Here is a 27,221-nt window from a genome sequence, read left to right on the forward strand (position 1 = left end):
CCGGGGGACCACTGGGGTGGCCCCCGCGCCATGCCCGCCCACCCACCCACAGCCGCGACTCCGTGGCCGGAAATGTGTGGACCGCCGGCCGGAAGTACCTCACCGCGGAGGCTCCCGGGAATTGTAGTTTCCTCCAGTCCAGGGGCATCTCGGCTGTGTCTGGAGGTCTCCGAGAGTGTTGTGCGCACTTCCGGACCTCAGGCTGGGCTCGCGGTGGTCAGCACCTTGGACCTGGCTGGTCCTGAGGCCCCCGCGGCATCTGGGACTGGCTATTCCCTCCGCCTGAGCGGTAGAGAGGGCACGTGTGGCAGAGCCACGGCTGCAGAGCTGGCGGATGCTGGGAGGGGTGCTGTGCTGGGTGGCGGGTGGCGGGTGGCGGGCGGGGGGGGGGGGGCCGGGGGGGGGGCTCCGTCGGCCGTCTCCGGGGGGGGGTCGGGGTTCCTGTCTGGTTTGGGGCGGGGGCCGTGGGCAGGCTTGTCTCACTGCTTTTCTGCCGTCCTGCAGCCAAGCCTCGTTGGGAGCCCACGGTCCGCAGGGGGCTTGGTGCGGTGGACCCAGTGACAGCCGTGGCCCTGGTGAGCTGGGGGGTAGCTCTCCCCCCAATGGTCACCTCTCTTTCCCAACGGTGGATTTGTTTCCATCCCTTGACCTGGAGCTTCTCTGCCCATCCAGGTCCCTGAACTCCGCTGGTGTGGCCCGGCCTCCCGTGGCTGAGGAGGGACTGTTGAGGAAGGAAGCCCCTCCTGTCCGACCTACCCTCACTCCTTCGGACCCCACGTTGCAGCCAACGGTAGGCTCTGAGCTATGAGGGCAAGGAAGGAAGGATGTGAAATGATTGGTACTTCATGGATCTGCAGTGTCAGTCTTCATCTGACAAACATTTGTTGAGTGGGACAGGCACTGGGGAAGCACTGAGCCCCATCTTTGGCTAGAACCCTATAGAGGTGTCCTGTGAACAGATAAGGGCCACCAAAGTGTGGGTGCTCTGGTAGTTATCCCTACTGGATGAAGGGACCCCCAGGCAGGAGGTCAGTTCCTGCTAGGGGAGGCATGACTGAGTATCCGACTTGAAATAAGGTCTCCATAGGTGACAGGGGGCAAAAGGATTAGGGGTAGGGAACAGTCTATGCAAAGGTAAGAGGCCCCCATGAAGCGTGCAGGTAACTGCTGGATTTTGGAAGAGCCTGGAAGAGCCTGGGGGCAGTGTGGTGAGGCTGGAGGCTGGAGGTGGTTTCGGGGAGCATATCAAGCTGAGCTAGGGGTACGGACTGGGTTCCATTAGCATCTGAAGTGTTTTAGGCAAGGCAGTGGTGTGATGAAATTTCTCTTTTGGTGTGAATATGACCAGCAGTGAGTAGAGTTGATGTGGACTGAGCTAAGGGGGCAGGAAAAGTGAGTGGAGGAAGCCAGGCCAGCGCTGGCGAGGGGGAGAGAAGCGGGGTGTGTGAGTGCATCTGACTGCAGAGTGTCAAAGAAGGCAGGAGGCAGACACGGTTCAGTGTAGACGGTTCTTTCCCCACACTCCACGAGGAGAGGTAGAGCCACAGTGGGGGTACCCGGAGATGCAGAGATGGGGCTGGATCTGTTCGTTGTTCTTTGAGACTTTTTTGCTCAAGATACAGGACACACTTGAGCCGGGGCAGCTCACACACTTGAGAGGGGGTGAAGCGAAACCGGTTCTATAGTTCTGCGTCTTGATGAGGCTTATCAGTTGTTTCCATCATGACTTGAATTTGGGTCTTCTTGAAGGAGGTTTTCTTCTATCACAGCCCCATGATCTTTTCTTAATTGTGTTCAGCTAGTCCTGTTAGAAAAGATCTCACGTAAAGTGAGAAAAGAAGGAAACTTTTTGCAGTCATCATTTAAACGGAGGAGATGTGAAAAGTTTGTTTGCTTTGGATTTTCTAAAGATCTAAAACCTTATAAGTACCATTGGAGCTATTTTATTATCCCCCCTCATTCCGTTTCTCTTCCTCTCTGGGTAACAACCCCTGAGATCGCTTTATTCTTACATGTTATTTACTTATTAGATGTGAATGTGGTCGTGAACAACATATTGTGTTGTGAGTTCATTACCTTTGCCTGTATTTCTTTGGCTGTGTCTCTTTCTCGTTTATTTTTAGTTTTTTTTTTCATATATTCCAGATATAAATCCATTTATGGCTTATGCATGTTGCAAAAATCTTGACTAGATTTTTTTATTGAGACTGGTGTTTCCTTGATGGGTCTATTTCCGAGTGCCCATCCATTTTACTTAATGTTTAGTGGTGGTGGTTGTTTTTTTTTTTTTTTTTCCAGTTTTCTGTTGCTTTGTCAATTTTGGGACTTGATATTTTTCTAGGAAACTGTCCAGTTTAATTTCCGATTTATGGCATTGCATTGTCTTTAGTGATCTTCTAACTTAAAGATATATCTGCTGTATCTGAAATTTGTCTTTTTTTCATGTCGAAAAATTGGATTTTTGCCTCCTCTTGCTTTCTTGATCAATGGTGCTCGAACTTAGTCTATTTTATTAGTTTAAAACATAAACCAGTTATGTTACTAGTTTTAATCTTTTCGAAGAATGGATTGTATTTTCTTCTTCACGGTTTTTTATTTGGGCAGAACTTCAGAAGTAAAGAAAAGTCACAATGGTAGAATGTACAGAGAATTCCTAAACACTTTTCATCTGAATTTCCTGAATGTGAGCATTTTACCACATTTGTGAAGGGGGCTTGAGAGATTTCAGGGCCGATTAAAGAAAAAGATACGTGACCAGGAGCACACACAAGCTTTATTTAAGCATGCAAGTGAGGGTGAGGTCCCTCACAGCACGAGACCATCCAGAGGTTAGGGCCCAGGGGTCCCCTTCCCAGAAGGGAGGAGGACAAGGATACCCCTGGGTATCTCTGGCTCAGAGGTTCTTGGGGTCTCTCTAGCCACATGGTGTATGTTATCTCTGGCTACCTGATGCTGGCTACAGATGCATGGGGTAGGCAAAGCAGGCAGCTCTAAACGACTAAAAATCTGTTTCTATTTGGCTTGTTTTTAACACGGCTGCACATTAACATTGGAGTTTGGTGCTGCTGGTCTTTTGAGCTGCTGGTCTCAGCCTGCTAGGGTCCACTCCACAGAGGCCATCATTGAATCATTCATAGACAACTCGCTTTCTCCTTTTTTTTCCTCTCTCCTCCATACCTATGCGTGTGGGTACACACTTCGTGTGAGTTTCCCAAAAACAAGGCCATTGTGTCACGCAGCCACAGGATAAGGATCAACAACACCGGGAAATTAGCACTGATACAGTACTGCTGTCCACAGATCTTACTCCCAATTTGCACCTGTCACCTCAGAAAGACCCTTTCTGACTCCAGGAGATCTCCAATCATGCGCCGCTTTTATCCCCTCAGTGTCCCTTTGTCGTCTTTTCTCTGGAACAGTTCCGCAGTCTTTCCTGGTCTTCAATAGAATAGCAATTTTGACGAATCCAGGCCAGTTGTTTTGTGGAATGTTCCTCAGTGTAGTTTTGTTGAATGTCTCACCATGATTGCATTCAGGTAATACACTGGTGGCAGGATTTTTTTTTTTTAAGCTGTTCTATTATTTCTTTGATTTCCTCTTTTTAAAATCTCTGCTCAAAAAAAAAAAAATCTCTTCTCATACTTGTTTCTTTTATGGCTTTTGGGTTTACATTTTTCTGTGTGGGCCTCCTGCGATGCATATCATTAATTTTCCATTTTTATCTAATGAGTATCAAGGCTTTAATTTTTTGTTAAAGTATCCTAGGGCTGTACTTTTTTTTTTTTTTTGAAGTGTGTCTTTGTAACTATGTCTCCATTTTGATGTGTAATATTTTTGCAGTCATTGTTATAAATAATTCTGCATTCTTATTATTTTCCGGTTGTATTGCTTTTTGGTTTAGAGAGTGGCATCTATGCAATATTCATTTTTAACATATTTATCGAAGTTTATTCTTAGCTTTTTTAGGTCAGTTTTTATAACTATCCCAGATGTGCTTAAAAAGAATTTATGTTCTCTTGTTATCAAGTGCATTCTGTCCGATCCCATAGGTCAGGTTTTTAAATTGTTAACCAAATGTTGTATACGCTTGCTATTTATTTTTTGTATCCAGAATCTTCATTTCTAAAAACACGTGCTAGAATCTTTTCACTATAATAGGGGATTTGTTGGTTTCCCCTGCGTGTTTCACGTGTGCTTGGGCTACATATGCTTCCCATCCGTGTGTTTGTGTGCCCAGACCCAAGATCAAGTTGGCTTCTGGCCCTTGCTATGTCTCTGCAGTGGGTGTCTCTGCAGTGGGTGTCTCTCTTGCTTTTTGTAATTTTTTTTTCTTTTTTTAAATGAATGCGGGGCATTGTTGGGCGGGGGGAGTGGAGACCTCTGCTCCCCTGTTGCTGTACGTGGGGCTTGGAGGCTGGAGGTTGGTCTCTGCAGGACTGGTTAGGAGGGGACAGGGCTGGCATTTCCTGTTGCTCTGGTTATGGTCTGGCTGTGGCCTCGCTCCATGCCTCGGGTGGGCTGCTCACTGTCCCTGCTGTTACTTTCTCTCCGTGCTGATGCTGGACTAGTTCCACCTAGCTGGTGGTAGGGTCCCTGCGTCCCTGAGTCGAGGTTCTGGCACCTTGTCAGGGCTGCTGCCCTTCCCTCTGGAGTAGGAGCCTAGGACACATGCCTGCTCCGTTCCCACTGGGGAGTTTTTTTCCCCCCTTTTCCCTGTCAGGAGCTGGCAGTCTCACCTGTGCTCGGGAAGCAACAGGTTTTGTTGCCCTTCCCTTGGCACAGTGTAAAGCTTTGTTCCTCAGAAGTTTCTGGAAGGATGGGGCTTCCCCGTGTTTTCCACAATGGCAGCCATTCTGCTCCTCCAGACCTTCGCTACCCAGGGAGTCTCTCTGTGGTCTCATGCCGAACCCTAAACTTTCTCCTGAGCCCCCCCTCAGAGGGCTGGGTCCCAGATGACCCCACACCCAGTGATTTAAAGCAACACCCACTGTCACCTTGCAGCTCTGTCCAGTCCAGAGGGAACGTGACTGACGGTGACTCCATTCAGGTCTTCCAAGGCCAGAATCAAAGTGTGGGACCGTGGGCCTCTTCCCCGAGGCACTTAGGGTACAGTCTGTTCACAGGGGTCAGCAGACCCCGGTGGTTTGAGGCCCAGGGCTCCGGATTCCCGGCTTGCTGTCAGCTGAGGTTTCTCTCGGCTCTTCACATGGGGTGGCGTGGGGTCCTTCTTGTGTTTCCACTTCTCTGCCCGCAGGCAGAGGTGGATGTCCTGCCGATGTTCTCACGTGAGTCTCACCACACTGTCTGTCTATTTGCAGGTGTTCGTAGCGTCTTGGCAAAGACTAAGCATCAGGCTGGGACCGGGTGGCTCAGTCTGCACATTCTAGCTCCTTTCTACCCCCAGACTGCCTGGAAGCAGGAGCTGAGCCTCCACCCCACGGTAAGTTCTCAGCAGGAGAGCAGAGCTTTGCCAGTCCTCAAGCCCCAGGCACCCCACCAATAGGATAATTCTTGTAAAGGTGACCCGGGGAGCAGCAATCTACTTTGGAAGCAGGGCACCCTCTCTGAGCTCCCCCTTAGAGCTTAGGGCTGAAGCTGGAGGTCCACGCAGTACAGGGCACATTCCCCCCAGGAAAGCGTCCCTAAAACAGCCGAGGACCTGCTTGCGGACTGTGAATTTGGGGGAATCCCATCGTATCAGGGGATCATCTAGGATTTGGTTTAGGGGAAGGTTTGCTAGCCGGAGAGGGATCCCCTGCTTTAGGGTATGAGAAACAGGAGCAAGAGAAGGGATCCCCGCGACTCTTGGAGGATGCCCCCCCCCGCCCTGATCTCTCTACACGCAGGTGCATTCACTGTCCCTCTGTCCTGCCCGCGCCCCCTGCCCACCCCCATCCCCACTGCCCTGCACTCCACTCGTGAGACGTAGACCCTCCTCGTATAGTCAAGGCATAGAAGTTGTTTTCTTAACCTAAGAGTATTTCATTTTTCCTTCTCATGTTAAAGACGAAAGAAAATGCGCGTGAGAGCGGTGTTCAGAGCCGCCCAGCTCTCTAGAGGCCGAGCCAGCTCTAGCGCCCAGGGCTCCCGTCCGCCAGGCGGCGGCTTCCTCCCGTGCGCCCGCCTCGGGTCATCGCTAAAACCCGCCCCTTCCCACCTTCCACCCCTTCAGACCCTCCCACGGATTTCCTCTCCTCCAGGGGAAGGACTCTGATAGGCGGTCATGGAGAGAACACCCAGTAAGATGATATATTTTTATGAAATATTGAAATATTGAACAGTGAGCATATGTCGATTGTCTTAATTAGTTAAATATTAGTTAAATGCCACGGTTTCAAAACGGAGCCAACCACGCGAAGGTCACTGTTGTTAACATTGTGTGTGTTTTGTGCAGAATTTTTTTCTTTATATGTTTTTACAAAAACCCACTCTACAGGCTAAAATGGGATGTGCACAAACAGGAGAGAGAGGAGTGTCCCCTCTGACCAGGGTTTTGGACCCACACTCTTGGGTCTGCATTCCTGTCCTCACTTCCCTGGGGGCGCCAGGACAAAGTACTCCAGACAGGGGCGGCTTGAAGCTCAAGCTTCAAGCTTGAGATCTGTCTCAGCTCCGGTTGATCTGTCTCAGCTCAGGTTGGGCTGGGGCTGGTTCCTTCCGAGGCCATGCTAGGGCACCTGCTCCGGGCCTCCCCCCTGCTTCTGGGGGCTTGCCAGCAGTCCTTGGCATTTCTGCCTTCATCTTCTCTGATGTTCTTCCTGTGTCCAGTTTTCCCTTTTCACAAGCATGCCAGTCCCCCTGGGTTGGGGCACCCTCTATCATCATCTGCAAAGACTCTATCTCTAAATTAGGTCACATTCAGAGACACCGAGGGCTTGGATCCCCGGCATATCTTCTTGGGGGACAGAGTTCAACTCAGAACACGTCCCTGCCAGAGGAGCTCTCTGGTAACCCAGAGTGGTTCAGTCACTCTTCAGCTGGCTGCTGTTGGTCTAGTGCACAGCTCACTCTCCCGTCCAGTTCTGAGCTTCCCCTGCTCCCTGCTGCGGGGCTGCAGGTCTTCATTCCCCAGATGGAAGGCCTGTGATTGCTTCTGTCTCTGCTCTTCCTTAACCCTTCGTTCTCCTCATCGGACTGCTTCTTTCTCCACCGGGGGCAGGCCAGGAGGAGGGGAAAGTAGCACAGATGTCTCCTTGCTTAGTTCTCTTGGTAGCTTCCCCTGCCTAGCTGGCTGCCCTCTGTCATGCTGGAGGCCACCTGATGGCCTTTTGAGGGTGCAGAGCTTGTGATACCAGCCTGGACTTTCTGGCAGACCTCAGTGCCCAGCCCCAGCTCCTGGCTCAGTGGTCCTTCTTCTCTGTGTCCTTGCAGTAGAATTCACGCCCACCTACCTTCCTACCCTCCAAGGGCCCCCAGGAACTCTCGCATCCTGGTTCCAACACATGGAGGCTGGGCACGGGGGCTCCTGGTCCTGCCCCCTCTCTTCACCTGATCACCATTGCTGGCCTCTAACTTCTGAGTTCCTCGGTTGCAAGGCTCACTCTTGCTGCTGGGATCCTGCATGCACACAGCTGTCCCCGGAGAGCACGCCCCCCATTGTCTGCTGAACTAGCATGTGCCCCAGAGTTCTGCACCTGGGCACACATCCAGCCCATGGGGGTGCAATTTTACCCCCTTACTTTTTGCAGGCTCCCTTTGGTTCTTTTGTAACCACCCCCCTTGGCATGGGAAGGAAGCAAAACCCCACGTACACCTTCAGTAGACACCTCTCCTTCGCCATTCCTTCTCCAAAGGGAGGCGTCTGTCAGGTTGGGTCTAGCAGCTTCCCCGGAGAATTTGGGGTGTTTGGGAATTTAGCTGAAACTCCAGGGACCTGGGAAAATCCCATCTATCTACCTGATACCCATCTGTGAATCGCGTGTTTATGGATTACATAGCCTCCTTTTTTTCCTTCCCCCACTTACTGGTCTAGCCAGAAGCGATTTCCATGTCTGATAGTTTCTTGTATGATAGTTTAAATTGATTCGTCGCATGGCATGTTTGAAGTGTATCCAACTTGACTGACTAATCTCTTATTTTTAAAAATGTAGGTAGTCTCTAATTAAAACCAAAACACCTTCAGAATTCTTTACGGAGTTTCTGTAACCCTAGAGTTTTAGTGTCTCTGCAGACTTCTCGGACCCAACTCCCATGTGTCTCTGTCCCGAGTAGGAACATACGTAAGATCAACCTCGTGTGTGTTCAGGAGAGAGATAGGTGTGGGGTCCAGTTGACGCTTCCAGCCACAGTAAATTTGCTCCTGAACCTTCGTGTTCCTGTTCCCTGGCAAAATGAGGAAAGGAGGAGAGGGCTCAGGAGAAGCCGTCAGATCTTGCCCCATACTTGGTAAGTGGCAGAGCCAGACCGAGACTGCTTCCCGGGCAGAAGTCAGCACAGATGAGCCAGGGCGGCTGTGATGAGGAGCGACAGCGGACAGACCGCCGGTGCGGGAGGAGGCGCGCGCGGAGCCCCGCAGGTCCGGGGAGGGGCCGGAGGGCCACGGCTCCTCGCCCCCCGCCCGCCCTAGCTGAACTCCATTTAATGGACTCTGCCTTCAGGAACCCATTTTTATATTTTCCTGGGAGTGGTCCTCCATGCCTGCCAGGGGCAGGCCTGGTGACGAGCTTTGGGTTAGAAGCTTAGTAGACAACAGATGTTTTAAAAGTAAGGTTTATATACGAAGTGCCTGTTAGTCATAGAAAAAGTTAGGAGATTCATCTAAGGACAAAGAAAGTATTTTATAAAGTGGTCGTGACCCAACTGCCCAGAGCTAACCACTAGCGTTTTTGTCTTACATCACTTCAGAGATTGTTCTGCGTGAACATGTCTGTGTGTGCATGCGTCTGTGTGTGTGTGTGGGATCCAATAGTTTCCGGCCACCTTTTTTTTTTTTTTTCAGTGATGAGTACGCTGTCGCTAAAATAGTTTTCCATGATTTTATTTTCATAAGTTACATAGCGGGTTCATTTCCCTTTGGAGGTAAGGTAGTGTGTTTACTCATCCTCCTTCATTGGTTGTTATTTTCTCTTTTATTTCAGACTTTTAACAAAATGTAATACGTATCTTGGCACCTAACTCTTCGCCTACACTCGTGACTGTTGCGTCAGAATAAATTTCTATGAATTAATTTCTGGGGAGCGAGGGGAGGGGTTAGTAAGTGGCTCACTGGTGACTGAAACACAGATACATATGTGGATTAAGTAGAAAAGTCGAGAGTGGACCCCCACAAGGTGGGGTCCCTCATTACACGCCAAGGCGAGGGCATTGTGTGGTGGCGGGGTCCTTGGGGGGAAGCCTGTCCTCCCCCTGTTCCTGCAGCGAGCTTGGCCTCTCACGTGCTCTCCTGTCCCCACCCCGTCTCTGCTTCCACAGGTGTCTGCTTTTCCCGGCCCATCAGGGAAGGATCATGTACCCGGTGAGTAGGGCATTTCTTTTATTTATTTGTTTTATATTTATTTATTTGATAGAGCGAGAGCACGAGCAGGAGGAAGGGCAGAGGGAGAGGGAGAAGCAGACTCCCTGCTGAGTGGAGAGCCTGATGTGGGGCTCGATCCCACGACCCTGAGATCACGACCTGAGCTGAAATCAGGAGTCAGAGCCTTAACTGACTGTGCCCACCCCCAGTTGCCCTATGGCATTTCTTTATACTCCACTTCGCTTTACTGGGCGGGTTTAGGGATGCTTCTAAGAATGCATCCAGTAAAAACAACGTGAACAGGACCCAAGGTCACTGAAGATGGGAAATGAGTAGAGGGAGGCGGCCCTGGGCAGGGCCGGGCGGATAGAGTTAGGAGCAGCCCTATAAACTTGTGTCTGACATTGCCGGCGCTTGGAAAAGGTGGATTCCGTCCAATGTATGACTTGTGTTGTCTGCTTGGGACTGGCATGTCAACTTCTTAGAGGAAATAAAGCTGTTTTCGGTACTGAGGAGTTCACGTGACGGGCCATGCCGTGAGCAGGTAGGTCCTCTGTAATGACCACACTGCGGCAGACACACCAGCAAAGCTTCTGCGACTTTTCCCCCAACTAAACAGTGGGTCTTCCATCAGTGTGGAAATCTGTGATTGCGGTTGCTTAAGGAATCAAAATTCGCACTTCTATGTAAACAGCCTGGTGCTGTCAGACTGACCTAGCGGAGACACGGCCTTGTGCAGAGGAAGGAACCAGTCCCATATTCTGCAAATTCTTTCTCATAGTAAGTTTGGACACAGATGGAGAGTGAACAGCTCAGTTTCAGCCTTTGGCAGGAGCGTGGAGGGAAGATGGTTAGAGCTCTCCTGGCCTTTTCTCCTGGGCTCTGAGGTTCCTCTTTTCATGACTTAGACCTCACACATCTGCCCTTGGCCCCCCCTTTCTTACGGGGTCACTGTGATCTTCAGATGTCAGTGACGTTGTCTGCTCCTAGCCTGTCTGTGTTCTCTAATTAGTCACGACGGTCCCTCTCCTTACCCCGGATTCAGGAACTTGTGAACAGGAAGTATGCTGGCCAGAATCCATGTTTCAAGAGCCAGAAACCCAGCTAGAACTAGTCTAGAACTAGGCAATACCTAGACCATGGGAGGAGCAGGTGTGCAGCCAGGACTCAGAGGCTGTCACATCGAAGAACGCAGGTGTCGCCTGGAGACTTTCTGGCCCCTTGCCTCTGCGTCTGTGACTTCCTTCTCATACACCAACATCCTCCATGAGGCCGGAAGTAGGCATGGCTCACACCCCACCCCCAGGAGTTCTGCCAGATATAGGAACCTAGTCCCCTCCCAGAGCCAGTTTGCGTGGTCTTTGGGAGAAACTCAGACTGGCCAAGCTTAGCCCACGTCTAGGGCTGAGAGGCTGGGTCAGCGGTGGGGTGCCCCCAGGAGCACCACCTGCTCGGGGTGGACGCAAAGGAAGCCTGCTAGCCCAGGAGGGAGCTGAGGCCTCGTGGACGAACATTACACGCAGTATAGTAAGGATACAGTGGAGGATGGTTAACTACAGAGCCTTGGCCGTGCAGTAGATCTTCAGATCTTATTCATCTTTTGTAACAAACACTGAACCCTTAACCAGCACCTCCCCATTTCCCTTCCCCCCCCCCCCCCCCCCCCCCCCCCCCCCCCCCAGCCCCCGGTACCCTCCATGCTACTCTCTATTCTAGGAGTTTGGCCATTCTAGAGCCCTCATTAAAGTAGGATCGTGCAGTGTCTGTGCTCCTATGTCTGGCCTGTTTCATTCTGCATAATGTCCTCCAGGTTCATCCGTGTTGTCCAAAATGAAGGGATGTCCTTCTCTCTCATGGCCAATATTCCGTAGTATGTGTACACCACATGGTCCGTTCATCCACTGATGGACACTTAGGCGGGTTCCATCTCTAAGCTCCTGTGAACGATGCTGCAGGAGGCATGAGAATTCAGGTATCTCCTTGAGACCCACACTCCATAAGATCACATCCTCTTCGAGCACAGAAACATTCATTTCTTCCTTTCTGATTTGGATGCCTTTTATTTCTTTTTCTTGTCCGATTGCTCTGGCCAGACTTCTAGTACTGGGTTGAACAGGAGACGTGAGAATGGGCCTCTTTGCCTTGTTCCAGGTCTTAGATGGAAAGCTTTCCCCACTGAATGTGATATTAGCTCGGGGATTTTCATAAATGGCCTTTATTGCGTTGAGGTGAGTTCTTCCTATTTCCTCAGTTTGCTGAGAGCTTTTAATCATGAAGGGTGTTGAAGTTTGCGAAATGCTCTTTGTGCAGCTGTTGAGTGGATTTTGTGATCTTTATTCTTTGTTCTGTTAATGTGGTGTCGCGATTGGATTTTCATGTGTTGAACCATCCTTGCATCCCAGGGATTAACTCCTACTTGGTCCTGGTGTCTGATCCTTTTACTGAGTTGTTGAATTTGATGCGCTGATATTTTGGTGAAGGTTTTTACATCTATATTTATCAGGGTTATTGGCCTGTAGTTTTCTTTTTGTGTGAGGTCTTTAGTTTTGATATCCGAGTAATGCTGGCCTTGTAGAAGGAATTTGAAGGTGTTCCCTCTCTTTCTGTTTTTTTTTTGGGGGGGGGGAGCCAGATTTTAAGAAGGATTGGTATTAATTATTGTTTAAATTTTTGGCAGAATTCACCCTTGAAATCCTGGGCTTTTCTTTGTTAGGAGTGTTTTGGTTACTTCTTCATTCTTTTTTTTGTGTGTCTGGTATGCCCAGGCTTTCTGTATCTTCTTGATTCAGTATTGGTAGGTCGTACTTTTTTTTTTAAGAATTGTGTTCATTTTTTTTCTAGGTTGTCCAGTTCGTAAGCATAGAATTGTGTATCATAGTTTTTTGGAACTTTTTATTTCTCTGGCGTCAACTGTAGTGTCTCCTCTTTCATTTCGGATTTTATTTATTCCAGTCTTCTCATTTTATTTTCTTAGTCTAGCCTAAGGCTTTGTTAATTTTATTATTTCACAAAACCAACTCTTAGTTTTATTTTGTTTCTATTATTTTCTCTTCCCTATTTCATTTATTTCTGCTCTAAACTTTATTATTTCCTTCTGCCAATTTAGGACTTAATTCTTCTTTTTCTAGAGGTACGAATTTAGATTGTTTGAGATTTTTTTCTCTTTTTTGATGTAGACGTTCATTTCTACAAAATTCTCTTACTGATGCTTTTGCTGTATCCCTTAAGTTTTGGTCTTTTGTGTTTTCATCAGTCTTAAGATATTTCACAATTTCCTTTTTGATTTCTTCTGGACCCAATGGTGTTTAAGAATGTGTTGTTTAATTTCCAATAATTTAAAATTTCCCCCTTTTCTATTATTGATTTCTATTTCGTTTCATTGTGACTAGAAAGGATATTTGGAACAATTTTGGTGTTCTTAAATTTAAGACTTGCTTTGTGATCTTGTCTGTGATCCATGCTGGAAAACATTCTGTGTGCTCTTGACAAGAACGAGTATTCTGTTGCTGTTCGGTAAAATGTTCTATAGATACCTCTTGCAGCTATTTGGTCTATAGTATTGTTCATGTCTGCTGTTTTCTTGTTGATGTTCTGTCTAGACAATCTACCCATTATTGACAGTGGACTAGTTAAGCCCCTTACTAGTATTGTAATGCTTTCTGTTTCTCCCTTGTGATTTGTCAATGTTTGCTTTATATATTTAGGTCCTTTGATGTTGGGTGCATATGTATTTAAAATTGTTATGTCTTCCTGTTGAATGGACCCTTTTATAGTTATAAGAGGACTTTCTTTGTCTCTTGTGACAGTATTTGACTTAAAGGCTATCTTGTCTGATACAAGTTTAACTAGACCAGCTCTCTTTCGGTTACTACTGCGTGGCATAGGACATCTTTATTCATCCCTTCACTCTTACCCAATATGTGTCCTGAAGTCTAAAGTGAGGCTCTTGCAGACAGCATATACTTGGGTCTTGTTTTTTTTACCCATTCAACCACTCTACGTGTTTTAATTTGGGGAGTTGAGTTTATTTACATTTAAAGTGATTACTGGTAGGTAAGGACTTAATATTGCCACTTTGTTCACTGTTTTCTGTTCTGTAGTTTCTTTGTTCCCCTCTTCCTCTCTTGTCTTTATTGTGGTTTGAGAATTTCTTATAGTGATATGTTTTGATTCCTTCTTCTTTATTTTTATGTATCTATTATAGGTTTTTTTGGTGTGATTACCATGAGGCTTACACTGAATATTTCAGACTTTTAGCAGTCTCTTTTAGCCTCATAACAACTTAACTTCAATCACATATGGCAACTCTACACTTTACTTCCTCACACATTTATGCTTTGTTACTTATGTCAGATTTTACTTCCTTTTATATTGTGTTTCCATTAGTAAATCTGATTATAGTTACTATGTTTTTGCCTTTTAACTTCCATATTTGTGTTAAAAATGATTTACATATGGTTACAATCTTACCACATTCAATATAAAATAATTTGTTGTTTTGGTCCTTAATTCATCCAGAGAGAGAAGATGAAGGAGAAGAGAGAGCCGGCCCTGTTCTGCATGTGCAGAATCTTTTTGCTCTTTTCTTGCTGCCACCTTAATTTTGACAATATCTCATGTCATTGATTGTAATTGTGCCCTAATTTTATTTACTCATTCTCTCCCAGTGATTCCCTACCTTTTTCTACATGCCACTATCTCTTGTAACTCCGCTCCTTAAATACCGTGATGGGAGTCCCTATTGCCTTGTAGGAGAAAAACCTTTTGTCTTGTGATATGTGCGCGCTCTCTCTCTCTCTCTCTCTCTCTCTCTCACACACACACACACACACACACACACAATTCTACATTGACGTTCCCAAGTATTTGCAATTCTACATTGACATTCCTAAGTAACTGCAATTCCTACCAGATTTTTTTGTGATGCCTTGCTTTTGCTTGTGCCATGCCTCTTGATAGGAAATACCTTCAGGGGTAGCACATCAGAATGTGCTGTTCATCTTTCATGATTCTGCACAAAGGTACCCTCCAGTGAAGCTTAACTTGACATCAGACATTTGACTGCTGTCTTTGTTCTGTCCTTAACATATTTCCATCATAGCCATATGGAAGTCTTAGGTTTATCTCGCTCCACCAGACTCCAGAAGCCGTCAGAGCAAGAGTAATGCTGTGTTCAGCTTTCAACCCCAAGCACCAAGCAGAATGCTATTAACCTACCAAACGCACTGCATGAATGAATGCATGAATAGAGATCCAGAAGCGAGATCTTTTCTAATGAGCTTTTTCTTCTCTTCCTCAAAATATAGTACAGAGTTAGGGGCATGTTAATTTCCCATATCACTTAACATGGGGAAACCTGACATCAAAAGTGTTAACACCCATCATTGCTACACCTTTGCCATGGTGCTCTGTGCCGAGCATTCCAGATTAATCAGGAACGTGTTGTTCCAGCGGTCGTTGTCATTCAGAGACGTGGCTGTGGGCTTCACCCGGAAGGAGTGGCAGCAGCTGGACCCCACACAGAGGACGCTGTACCGGGATGTGATGCTGGAGAACTATAGCCACCTGGTCTCAGTGGGTGAGGCGAGCTTCCCGTGTTTCCCAGTTCTATCTGAGCTCCTTTCTTTTTTTTTTTTTTTTTTTTAAATTTTTTTTTTTTTTAAAGATTTATTTATTTATTTGACAGAGAGAGAGATCACAAGCAGGCAGAGAGGCAGGCAGAGAGAGAGGAAGGGAAGCAGGCTCCCTGCTGAGCAGAGAGCCCGACGTGGGACTCGATCCCAGGACCCTGAGATCATGACCTGAGCCGAAGGCAGCGGCTTAACCCACTGAGCCACCCAGGCGCCCCTGAGCTCCTTTCTTTTCTTGCTTATGCAAAACTTCTCAGACTAAGCATGTTTGGCCTTGGGTTTCAGTTCAGCAAGGCTCTGGCTCTCATCTCGCCCACATTATTTGTGAATTTACCTCCCAAGTGAGATACCCATTCTTCAGCCGAGATGGAAGTGTTTGTTGAGCCACCTGAACCTTCTGCTTCCTTAGATGGCCCACGGGGCTTGGCATAGATCCTCATAACAGGGATATTTCTCATCAACAGGGTATCAGGTCACCAAACCAGCTGTGATCTCCAGGTTGGAGCAAGGGCAAGAACCATGGATGGAGGAGGAAGAAATCCTCAGATGGAGCTTTCCAGGTGAGAGAGGGCCAGCTTGCAGGGCGGGCTGGGGCGAGTGGACATCTGGTTGGTCACAGAGCTGAACTTCAGGTGGGTTTCAGGCTTCTTAAAAAGCCTTGGATCTTTGCAAGCAGTTGTGGAAGTCTTGGCCCGAGACCTTGAGTTGCCCCAAAGGACTTCCGCTACCTGCACACATCCCACGATGATACAGGATCACATTCCTTTCCCTGGGTTTTAGAGAAAGACCTATTTTTTTTTTAAATTTTATTCATTTATTTGACAGACAGAAATCACAAGTAGGCGGAGAGGCAGGCAGAGAGAGAGAGAGGAGGAAGCAGGCTCCCTGCTGAGCAGAGAGCCCAATGCGGGGCTCGATCCAGGACCCTGAGATCATGACCCGAGCTGAAGGCAGAGGCTTAACCCACTGAGCCATCCAGGCACCCCAGACCTATTCTATTTTTATTCTTCTATTTTGACCTTACTGTCCCCATCTGAGACCTTGCTTGCTCAGTTTTTCTCTAGAATCTTCAGTCTGACCCTTTCCCCCATAGTTGTGAAACAGATTTCCTCATGTTTTCAGGGATTTGTAGATCACCCCTATTTTAAAATCACTTATTTTTTTGCCACTCATTTTTATTTCATTGCCTTTTCTTTTACTGCAAAATGCCTCAGAAACTTAGTTTCTCCCTTTTATGTGACTTTAAATGACTCTTCTTTCAAAACTATGTAACATGGCTCCGTTTTCCTTAATGGATCATAAATGAAACTCCTCTCTCCCTGTCCCAGTATAATCCCAAGGGGAGAAGAGTGTTTATCTTATCTGTCCTTATTCTGTGGGACACACATGGTGGTCAGTGACTCTTCCTTCCTTCTTCCTTCTGGGACCTTTTATCCTTCCAGGGTCTTTTATCAAGCATTTGTTTCAGGGCCGTTGTTATTAATCAGGGATACCCACCAGAATCACCTGGGGAGCTTTAAAAACACCCTCTGGCTGGGTCCCAACCTGGGACACTGTGATGTAGGCAGGGCGGAAGGTCAGCAGGCATTGATTTTGTCCATTAGGAGTTTGGCGGTAGGACTCAAGGAACTGCAATATTTCTAAACCAAGGAGCTCCTTGGCTGCTCTGGGACTAGGTATGAGAGGTGAACCAGCAGGTACAGTTTGTGGTTTAAAATGTAAACGAAGCTAAAAGCAAATGAGGATGCAAGCACGGGATGCAGAATCCCACATTTAAGAACCTCCGCCTGGTTGCCACAGTGACGGGGACGCCAGCAGGCCTCCTACCTTTCCAGTTTTTCTCTCATTCCCTTTTACTTGCGTGTCCTCACCTTCCCAATTGACTGTGTCAAACTCGTTAATAGCAAAGCTACATATATTTACTATCCACAGTAAACCCCTCTTTCCAGTATCCTACTTTTTCCTTTCAAAAGCCAAGGGATACGGCGCCTGGGTGGCTCAGCGGTCAGGCGTCTGACTCCTGATTTCAACTTGTGTTGTGAGATCAAGCCCTGTGTGGGGAATCTGTGCTTGGCGTGGAGTCTGCTTGGGATTCTCTCTTCCTCTCCTTCTGGCCCTCCCACTCAGGCTCACTTTAAGATAAGTAAATCTTTTTTTTTTTTTAAGATTTGACAGAGAGAGAGATCACAAGTAGGCAGAGGCAGGCAGAGAGAGAGAGAGAGAGAGAGGAGGAAGCAGGCTTTAACTCACCAAGCCACCCAGGTGCCCCAAGATAAGTAAATCTTAGGAAGAAAAAAAAGCCAAGAGACTAGAATGTGTTTGTAGTAGGTTTATGATTGTGATGATTGAATCTCGGCAAAGAGGTGTGAAACCACAAAGGTAATCTTCCTCTTAAGTGTTTGTGAAATCATTTAGTTCTGGGATGTGACCCTGGAAAGATTAACAAGTTTGTGTCATTATTTTTTTCCCCTAGGAGAAAATTTGCAAGTTGACCACCCAGTAGGAAGACCACAGGAACACCAAGACCGGCTTCTGAGGCACATTGTGTTCCTAGACAAGCAAGAACCGACAAAGAAAGGGCACCACGAGCGTAACCCAATTGAAAAGACAGTCTGTCAGGACACAAACCTTGCTCCTTCAAAACAGCAGGTCCATACATGTGACTCGTGTGGAAGGAAGCTACCATGCAATGTAGACGTCAGCCCCAACGCCTACCTTGCAAGAAGGCGATTTGAGTGTGATGGACATGGGAACCTGTTTCTCTACTCCAAGCTCGAAACACCCCCTTCTGAAGGGCGGCCACGTGAGTGTGACCAGTGTCGGAAAGCCCTCCGCGAGGACCAGGCCCGGAGTGCCCGCTGGGGTGCTGGTGGCGCTGAGAGAGCCCACAGGTGCCCGCGTTGTGGGAAAGGCTTCTCCTACGAATCAGAACTCAGGACACACCTGGATGTGCACGGGGGTGAGCAGCCCCCTGCGCATGGAGCCCAGGGGCTAGGCTGCAGGGTTAGCCGGGGAGGTCACCCCAGAGAGAAACCCGGGGGCAATGGCAGTGGCGGGACGGTGCCATCACAGAAGACGAGCCTGTCATTGCCCGCCGCAGCTCTTGCAGGAGGGAAGCCGTACAAGTGCTCTGAGTGCGAGAAGACCTTCTCCCACAAGTCCCGCCTCATCGAGCATCACCGGTCCCACACGGGGGAGAAGCCCTATGGCTGCAAAGAGTGCGGGAAGTCGTTCTCGCGCAAGTCGTGCCTCATCATCCACTTCCGGACCCACACCGGGGAGAAGCCCTACGGCTGCGGCGAGTGTGGGAAAGCCTTCTTCCAGAAGTCCCACCTCATCCTGCACCAGAGGACTCACACAGGCGAGAGGCCCTACAAGTGCAGCGAGTGTGGGAAAGCCTTCTCGCAGAACTCCTGCCTCATCATACACAAGCGAACTCACATGGGCAAGAAGCCCTACGAGTGCTCCGAGTGTGGGAAGACCTTCTCCCAGAAGGCCAACCTCATCCGCCACCACAGAATCCACACCCGCGAGAAGCTGTACGGGTGAACGGAGAGCCGGGGCTTCAGCTCCCGAGTCCCGGCGTGTTGGTGGCGGTTGCACCTCTGGAGGTTGTGAGTGTGGAAAACCCTTCCGCAGGAAGTCCAGTGCTGTGGGTGTGCAGAGATGCAAACCCAGGGGAGACTGGACCAGTCAGGAGAATCAGGAAGGGCTTGTCTCTTAAAACCAGTGAACGATGCTCTAGAGCGATCTATTTTTACAGGGTATACCTCATTATAAAGTCTATCTGCATTAACTGTGGCTATAGGGCTTTGAAATCTGTGACTAAATTAAATCATTACGACAATAGGTCTAATAAACATCAGAACAATCCCAGGGGGCACATAGCGGGTCTGTTCCTGAGGATGCAGCCTAGAAAGAATCTGATTTATTTTAAGCCACGTTGGTAATTGACTGTAAGTGTGAGCTTCTCAGCTTATCAGGCAGACACACCACCGGAGTGGATGGAGTGACCTGTACCAGGACGTCCCACATGAAATCATGTCCTTTTGTCTCTGTGACATACTCCGTACCCAGGGCAGCAGGAGCTTATTAGGCCAGGACTCCAGACCCCACATGCCATTGCTTGCTGGATCTGAATACCAGCCATTTCCTGACCTCTCCTGATGATCTCTCCACCCACTAGTTCATAATCAGGTTTCATATCGTGTAAGGTTAGAGCTCCCTTTCCTAGCAAAACGGTGGGCCACCTGAGGCGAAAGCCATTCCACCATAAGTGACCAGAAATGACAGCCGGTAACAGATAAGATTCTTTTAAATGCATAGGTGAGCCGACAAGAAAACTAGTGCGGTGTCCAGGTGCCAGCAAGGCAAGCTGAGCGGAGAGCCAAAGTGGCAGTGGGAGGCCAGAAGCTCGAGTTGCCCCAAGGGTTTAACTTGGTTTTTCCCAAAGCTCGGGTGTTCGAGACCAAAGGAGGACACAAGGCAAGGCTGTGGAGCACACAGGGCAAAGAGTGGGTCCTGAAGTAACTTAGAGTCAGAAATTTCTCAAGTCTGTACACACAGGGAAAGGGGGAGGGCTAGCGAAAAGTCTCCCTTGCTCCAGAACCTTGTCTGCCTCTCCTTTGGGCCTTGATGGGGAAAGGTTGACCCCGATGATTCATGAGCTCTGACCAGCATCCTGTGTGAGTCAGAATTTGGAATTCCTCTTATTTCTGTCCTAGTCTTAAAACTAACCAGTCAGTATAGAAATTTGCCCCATTTTGAAACAGATGACAGAAGCGAGCACAATACATTTTGGAGGGGAACACCCTCAACCCACATTTGTCGGTGTTTTGACATATAAAACCCCACATGACTTCATAATCCCCAGCTACAAAACATGAAGGACCAAGCTACAGCAAGACGGACAACAGACACTCAAAATAACGTCCAGTATTTTAGGGTCATAGAAACACAAAATTCTAGAAAAATAACTATCTTCACAAATGATTGAAAGCAAAGAATGAAAACCGCAAGACAGCAAGGCACAGAGCCAGAGAGCTGGTGTCTGGCCAGGGGAGCTCACAGAGCATCTAGAAATGAGAAATACGGGCATTGCAACATGAACACCAAAATGCTGAGCGGAAAGCCCAGCAGGAGGCGATACTCAGCTGCAGAGAACGGGAACAGAGTCGAGCAAAGCAGATTCTTAGGAGTCCGTCTACAGAGAAGCATCTAGATTAAAACGCTACAAGCAAGCGGGAGTTCCTAAGAGGCAGACTACAGGAAGATGAGAAAACACGGCTCGGATTTGACAAGATGTGAGCTCACAGGCTCAGGCAGCCTGGGCCCAGGCGGGTGAACAGTAAATTCGCATCTTAGATACCCACCTGTACCTGTCAACAGCTGGCTAAGTTGCTCCGAGGTATCGCAGCTCCGCACCTAAAACATCTGGCCGAGCGGTCTGCGGGGACCCGACACTGATGCCGGCCCCCGGATCACAGCCGCAAAGCCACGAGCAAATGTGAGGTCCCGCATGCCTGCCTCCCACATCCTTGCGAACTACAGACTCCTCTGCTCGCCAGCGCTTATCTGCCTTACGCGCCCCTTAGCCAAGACCCCCCGTGGCGCTTACCTAAACCCAGCTTCTCTGGTTTGAATGGACCAGTGTGGTCCTAGCCTACGGGCCCTAATAAAGTTGCGTGCCCCGGGTCCAGTCTCTTTCTGCTTTCTGCCTTGATGTCCCCGTGTGGCCCCTCCAGGCCTGCTATGTACTTCTTGCCCCGCCCCCAGGGCCCCCCGTGAATAATAAATGTCTCTGTTTCCCGTTCTCCTGTGGCCTGCTGTTGAACCCACCGACCACCAGCGCTCCTCTTAACAAGTGTTAGTTCAACAAAGTCCCAACAGCTGTCCCCAGGAACAGGCAGGGAGGGTCCTAGGGGAATGCTTCTTCCTGCTTTGCCGGGTGGGCCGGTCTGTCTGGGGTCCTGCGCCTGCTGGCCTCAGTGGGCATTGCTTTGCCCCGAGGCTGCTGATCGTGCACAGTTCTTCCCATCCCAAAGGGCGAGCTGGGAAAGAAGCAACCAGAGTCCTCCTGGACCTGGAAGGGCTGAGGCGGAGTCTGAGATGCTGTGGGTCTGTCTTATACCTGTTGATGCCCCAACGAGTTCCCCCAGCGGGTGCCGGGCCTCGAGTGAGCCAGCTTTCCCACTCAGCACCTGCCTGACGAGGCTCTGAGCACTTGTTGCCTGGGGTAATGGCCAGGACAGGAGTGTGGGCTATGATAGAGGGGCCCGATGTGCCCTTAGAGCACAGAGAGACTCCCCTTCCCCGCCAGCTATGCTCCCAGGTGGCCCCGGGACTCCTCATCTTACCTGGTGCCCCAGGGGCCTTCACATTCAGGGACCTGTGTGCCCTCTGTGGCTGTACACCTTGGCCCTCGACCCTGTGGGTTATTGTGGACCCCACCCCGGGCACATGGTGGCAAGGGATCTAGTGGCCTGATGCCAATGGTCCAAGCGCCCCCCTGCAAGGCCCGAGGAGGTTAGCAAGCTCCTCGCTAAAGTCAAAGCCCACAGATGAGACCCTGGGCTGGGCAGCTTGCAGGACGCTGACATGCCAGGCCTGGGGGTCGTCCTGGGACCTCTCACTGTCACGTTGCTGCAAGTTCCTCATATCCTGGGGAGGCTGACGGGGACACCCCGGAGACGGAAGGGGCCATGGGGAGACAGCCACTGCAGACCTTTCCAGTAAGGGTCTGTAAGGTCAGATCGGTGGGGGATGGTGGAGAATCTGAAACGAGAAAGTGTCACGTGTCTGAAAGCTGCTAAGAGAGTAAATCTTCAACGTTCTCATCGCAAGGGGGAAAATGCGGCAAATGTGAGATGATGTTAACTGTGCTTGTGATCACGTTACACTGTACGCATCTATCAAATTGTGCTGTACAACTGAGATTACTGTCCTTACGCATCACTGAGAGCGCCAACATCAGTCAATAAAGGAAAAAAGAACTCCAAACTCGAAACTTGATGCGTCTCGAGACTCGCCAGATTCTAAAGGACCTTGTGCAGCAGGAGGGGTTCGGACAGCTCCCGGCTGCTCGGTCGTTCACACCCGGTGGGGCGCCCCTCCTCAAAGCCCAGCCCCAGAGCCAAGCCAGACCAGAGCCATGCACAACCACAGACGGCCATGCACCGGCCCTTCAGCATATAAGACCTTCTCCTACCTGGTGGTTTCAGTGGGGCGGGGATGGAGGTTGCCTCTGGTGCCTGGAGCCAGAACTCCTGTGTGCATCGGGATATCCCGTTCTCCTCCTAGCACCGGCCTGAGGGAGACACGGAAGGTGACAAAGCAGGTGGCATGGGTGGGTGGATAGCCAGCCAGACAGAGACCCCGTCACGAGCCATCTGAAGCAGTTGGGAGCCCTGTGTGACCTCACATATTCCCTTCTTCCCGGGCTCCAAGGGAGCCCCTATAGATGGGCCATTTCCCCAGCCTCTCCGACTTCCAGTGTCTGAATGGGACTCTAGGGGAGGGGGAATGTTTCTTGGAAGAGTTCCCTCCTGCACGATCTGGACCTCTGGCCCTGGTACCATCAGGTCTGCCGAGTTTTCTAGATGCAGTTCGGACGCCAAGTTACAAGGCCACTGCTTCCCAGGCTCCTTGCATTGATTGGTAAATTGGGCCCCAGAACTGGCCAGCTGAGGTTTTCAGCCAGTTCTGACACTCTGACAACAGACCCCAGAGGAGGACTCCATTGGACAGATTCTTGCCTTTGGTAGGACTCCAGAGCTTTGCCCCTGGGCCTGTAGCCTGTATGTGAGACCCCCAGAGAACCCAGAAGTTCACCCATGGTTTGTTCCTCCCATCACATATTTATTAACAACCACCAAGTTCACGGATCGGGAACTAGAAGGTCAGGGTCTGAGGTCTGGCTTTAGGGAGCTCACCGTGTAGTTGGGTGGGGGGTGTGGGTGGGCGAGCGGGAAGTGAAGCGCATGCTGAAATTCTATTTTGGCGTCGCAGCCGCTGTCATCAAGAAGAGGAAGACATGTTCATAGGTGGTAGGAGAGGAAGAAAGTGTACCAGGGGCATCAAGCAGCACGAGCCAAAGTCATGGCAATCCCGAAGTCCTGCCGTACTTGGCGAACAGTCGAACCAGCTGTGGTTTACTTTATAGACGGCAAAATGCACAGACCTGATGTGAACATCTTGATGGGGATTTGTACACATGTATGCCCACGTCATGACCTGCCAGATCTAAATACAGAGCTTGTCCGGTGCCTGTGCCAACCCAGACCCTTCTCCCAGGTAACCCCTGTTACGGTATCAGCCACCGCTGATGAGTCTGTCATTGGCCTTATGAGCAGCGGGGCATTTGGTGTGTACTCTCGGAGTCTCGCTTCTCCTATTCAGTGTCATGTCTGAGTCTGCCAACAGGAACACGTGTCCCTTTCTTATTGTTGTGTCCAATTCTGTCACGTGAATATGCCACAAAGTTGTTGGTGTCTAGTTCTTTCTTTCTTTCTTTTTTTTTAAGAGGGGGAGAGAGAGTGGGGCGGGGGGAGGGCAGAGGCGGAGGGAGGGAGAGAATCTTCAGTGAACTCCATGCCCAGCACAGAACCCAATGTGGGGCTTGAACTCACGACGCTGAGATCATGACCTGAGCCGAGATCAAGTGTCGGATGTTTCACCGACGGAGCCACCCAGGCGCCCCTTCTTTGTGTCTGTTCCACGTTCATGAACACTTGGCTTGTTTTCGGTGTTTGTCTATTATCAGTAACGCAGCTGGAAACCTCCTGCGCATGCGCTCCTTTCTCTTCAGTAGATACTGTGTGGCCAGACGTCAGAGCCGCTGTTCTCAGCCAGGGCTGACCTCGCCCCTTGGGTGAGGTCTGGCTACGTCTGGTGACATTCTGGGGCACCTCAAGTGTGGGGGAGCGGTGGTGTGTTCCTGGCATCTACTGGGTAGAGACAAGGGCTGCGGAATATCCCACAGGGCATGGTCACAGCAGGAACTGTTCAGCTTGAATGTGCATGGATGCCAAAGAACCAGGTTGTGGTCCGATTCTGGAGTCCTCATACACTGTACACCGTGTTTCCATCCAGCCCATCCTGGGGAGCCACAGATGGCTCTGGAGCAGTGAGGTTCCCCTCAATGAAGGAGATTTCAGGACAGTCACCCCCTGGCTCACACTGTTAGTTGATGTCAGCCTGGTGGACGGTCCCTGGCGTCCTGCCGCTGACTGCCCGCTGTAGGGCGCCCTGCACATCCCGGTTCCGCAGCGTGTAGATGGCGGGGTAGAGCAGCGGCGTGAGGCTGATGTAGATGAGCGAGACCAGCTTGTCCTCCTCGAGGTCCCGGCTGCTCAGGGGTCTGGCGTACATGGCCGTGGCACAGCCATAGTGGAGCACGGCCACCGTGAGGTGTGACGCCACCGTGTTGAAGGCCTTGCGGCGGCCCGCAGGCCCCCCAACGCCCAGGATGACCACCAGCACCCTGGTGTAGGACAGCAGGATCAGGGCCAGGGGCAGCACCAGCAGCAGCAGGCAAGCCGCCAGCAGGACCCGCTCCTGCAGCTGGCGGTTCCCGCACGCCAGCACCAACACTGCCGGGAGGTCACAGAAGACGTGGTTGATGAGGCCACCCCGGCAGAAGGGCAGCTGGAAAATGGCTGTGGTGAGCCCCAAGGCCAGGATAGAGCCCCCAGCACAGCAGGAGGCGAGGAGGCACCAGCAGAGGCCCGTGGTCATGAGCTGGGGATAGGAGAGGGGGCGGCAGATGGCCAGGTAGCGGTCCAGGGCCATGGCAGCCAGCAGCAGGCACTCGGAGCCTCCCAGCGCCACAAAGAGGCCCATCTGGGCAGCGCAGGTGGCTCGGGCCACCGCCTGGCCCCCTGGCGGCAGCAGGAAGCCGGCGAGCATGCGTGGGGTCAGCACCAGCGTGTAGGCCACCTCCACAGCGGACAGTGCTCCCAGAAAGAAGTACATGGGGGTGTGCAGGGCAGGCTCCACGATGGCCAGGCCCAGGATGAGCAGGTTTCCTGCCAGCGTGGCCAGATAGAGCGGCAGGAGGAAGGCAAAGAGCAGCAGCCGCAGCCCCTGGGGCCACCCGGAGAAACCCAGGATCACGAACTCCTGTGCCGCGGTCCAGTTGGAGTCTGGCCAAGAGCTCATGTCGGGACCTGCGGGGGGACAGGCGGGCGGGCCGGAGAGGAGGGTCACGGGGACGTATCCCTCCCAGAAAACACACGGATGGCCCCCACGTCCCTTCCACCAGTGACACCGGGCTTTGTCCCCAAGCTGGCACTTTCGGCCCCTTGCTGCCCTCAGCCCAGCCTCCCCCAGGAATTCAGATGTCTGGAGCCACCGTCCGCTCTTCCTCTGGCCTCCGTGCTCTGGGCACTCAGGGGACTCTGCACACCTGTCCACCCAGTCCCCAGGTCCGTCCAGCATGTGGAGCCCACAGCTCCCCTGCCCGACGGGCCAGCCTTACAGGGAGGAAGGCGGGGATGTGTACCTGAGTGGACAGTGGCCTGAGGGGTCCGATTTCTGAAGGGACGGGCTCTTTCCGGAGCAGCAGGTTCTGGGGTATGGACATGGTCGCTCCTGGGACAAAGCCCGGGGTGAGGGGCTGGACCAGCACCAGAGTCTCCTGTCCCCAGAGACCCTTCCTACCACCTGCACTCGCCCATCCCGGGGAGGTCAGACCCCAGGCTCTCCGAGGACAGACCGCACACCCTCCTGTCCTCACCTGCCCTGGCCATTGTCTTTTGTCTTATTTATGTCTTCTGGCCCTCCCCTTAGGGGGGACTCAGGACACCCCCCATGGTCATCCTGGGCTTGTCCATTCTGACTCCATCCCGGGGAAGACGCGCACCCGCTCCGTGTTACGGCGGACAGCGGCCTTCGTGGGCGGCAGCGCCCACGCCCGCGGCCCCAGCTGTGACGTGCAGCCCGAGCCCCCCGCAGACCCTCTTCCCTTCTCTGAGCCGAAGACCATCAGTAATACTGCCCACACCCCCGCCCGTGCTTCCAACTCAATCTGTCCTGAACTACTTACTGCGTCACTTCTCCAGGAACCTTCCTCGACCTTATGTGAAGGGAGCTAGCCGCGGGCTCAGTTCCGAAGTCAGAAGTCACTGCGGATGGGCACCCGTCCCCACCCCCGCAGGACAGTTGGGCAGGAGCACCTCTGTTCTCTCCCCTCTCAGGCTTCCTCTCCCCCAGGGATCACAGCGGACCCCCGCCGGCCCTCCTGCCTTTAGCACCGCCCACCTGAAGGACCCTCCAAAGACAGATGACAATTCCTCGCTTAACTCTCTCTTCTTTGACCTTCCGGGTGACTTCTGACTTTGCCTCACGGACACCACGGGCTCCGCGTGGTGTGCATAACACGCCTGTCCTGAGCAGATCTGTCTCTGCACACGGGGGCCTGGTTGGGGGGGGGCTTCCTGGAACACCCTGCAGTCCCCACATTACTTACAGGGAAGAGCTGGGCTGACGTCACACGTGACACGTGGGTGAAGACCCCTGTCTCCCAGGTGTCACCCTCTTGTCTTACAGTTGTCATGGCAACTGCGCTAAACTCAGGCTCCTGGATTGGAAAGTCTGAGTCATGTCTGCTGATTGCTGAATTCCTGGAAGCGAGGGAGTTCATTCCCATTTCTCCCAAATGTCTGCCTCCTGTCTGTGTCCCTGTCTGCGGGCCTGCTGTCCCCTTCATTCACTCGACTAAGAGGCGTTTTCTGCTTCTCACCTTTCTCTTCCTACACCCCCATCCTTAAAACTGCACCCCTCGGAAGCCTCATGCAAGCTCACCGGAGGACCCTCAGCTGGCCAGACCAAACGGCTACCTTCCGGTCCTCACTGCGAAACCACGCCGTGGCCGTCCCTCAGGCCCCCGTGGACCACCGGCCCGGGGCTCCCTCCGACCGGACCCCCTCCCGCTGCTCCTTCCTGTTTCACCGCTGCTCCCTCCCCGCACCGGTGGGTGCCTCAAGGCCACATCAGTAGAGCCAGAGGTAGGTGAGGCCAAGCCCCCAAAGCCTGCAAGTGCCCGGCCTCAGTTTCTCTTCCCCAAACCCTCCCCGCACCTCTTCCACAAAGCCTTCTGGAAAGTTCCCCAGAGACACTGACAGGGGCCTCCAACTTCC

The 27,221-nt window shown here is 51.0% G+C and overlaps 2 protein-coding genes across 5 annotated transcripts; one reads left to right on the forward strand and one right to left on the reverse strand.

Annotated features, from left to right (window-relative positions):
* The first annotated feature begins 139 nt into the window (after positions 1 to 139).
* LOC132026468 (zinc finger protein 300-like) lies at positions 140 to 20,896 on the forward strand. 4 transcript variants are annotated; one of them, XM_059414365.1, is made up of 9 exons: positions 140 to 289; positions 505 to 575; positions 673 to 790; positions 5,319 to 5,440; positions 6,007 to 6,239; positions 9,412 to 9,454; positions 14,906 to 15,032; positions 15,549 to 15,644; positions 17,558 to 20,896. In XM_059414365.1, exons 6-9 carry the CDS (start codon positions 9,446 to 9,448, stop codon positions 18,631 to 18,633), a joined length of 1,308 nt encoding a protein of 435 aa, XP_059270348.1. In that variant the 5' UTR covers positions 140 to 289; positions 505 to 575; positions 673 to 790; positions 5,319 to 5,440; positions 6,007 to 6,239; positions 9,412 to 9,445; the 3' UTR covers positions 18,634 to 20,896. The 4 variants fall into 4 exon arrangements, with proteins under 4 accessions (XP_059270348.1, XP_059270350.1, XP_059270349.1 ...); XM_059414366.1 differs by having other exon boundaries at positions 141 to 216; XM_059414367.1 differs by lacking the exon at positions 6,007 to 6,239.
* A 3,368-nt stretch (positions 20,897 to 24,264) lies between these two features.
* LOC132026469 (olfactory receptor 10AC1-like) lies at positions 24,265 to 25,242 on the reverse strand. The gene has a single exon (XM_059414369.1). It carries the CDS (start codon positions 25,240 to 25,242, stop codon positions 24,265 to 24,267), a length of 978 nt encoding a protein of 325 aa, XP_059270352.1.
* Between the last annotated feature and the right edge of the window lie 1,979 nt (positions 25,243 to 27,221).

Source organism: Mustela nigripes, chromosome 11, assembly GCF_022355385.1.
Source record: "Mustela nigripes isolate SB6536 chromosome 11, MUSNIG.SB6536, whole genome shotgun sequence".
Taxonomy (NCBI): domain Eukaryota; kingdom Metazoa; phylum Chordata; class Mammalia; order Carnivora; family Mustelidae; genus Mustela; species Mustela nigripes.

Bases quoted from the DNA above. Each gene is read 5' to 3' on its own strand.
- LOC132026469 (XM_059414369.1), bottom strand. From the start codon at position 25,242: ATGAGCTCTTGGCCAGACTCCAACTGGACCGCGGCACAGGAGTTCGTG.
- LOC132026468 (XM_059414365.1), top strand. The intron at 15,033-15,548 runs GTGAGGCGAGCT...TCTCATCAACAG, and splicing joins TAGCCACCTGGTCTCAGTGG to GGTATCAGGTCACCAAACCA. The intron at 15,645-17,557 runs GTGAGAGAGGGC...TTTTTCCCCTAG, and splicing joins CCTCAGATGGAGCTTTCCAG to GAGAAAATTTGCAAGTTGAC.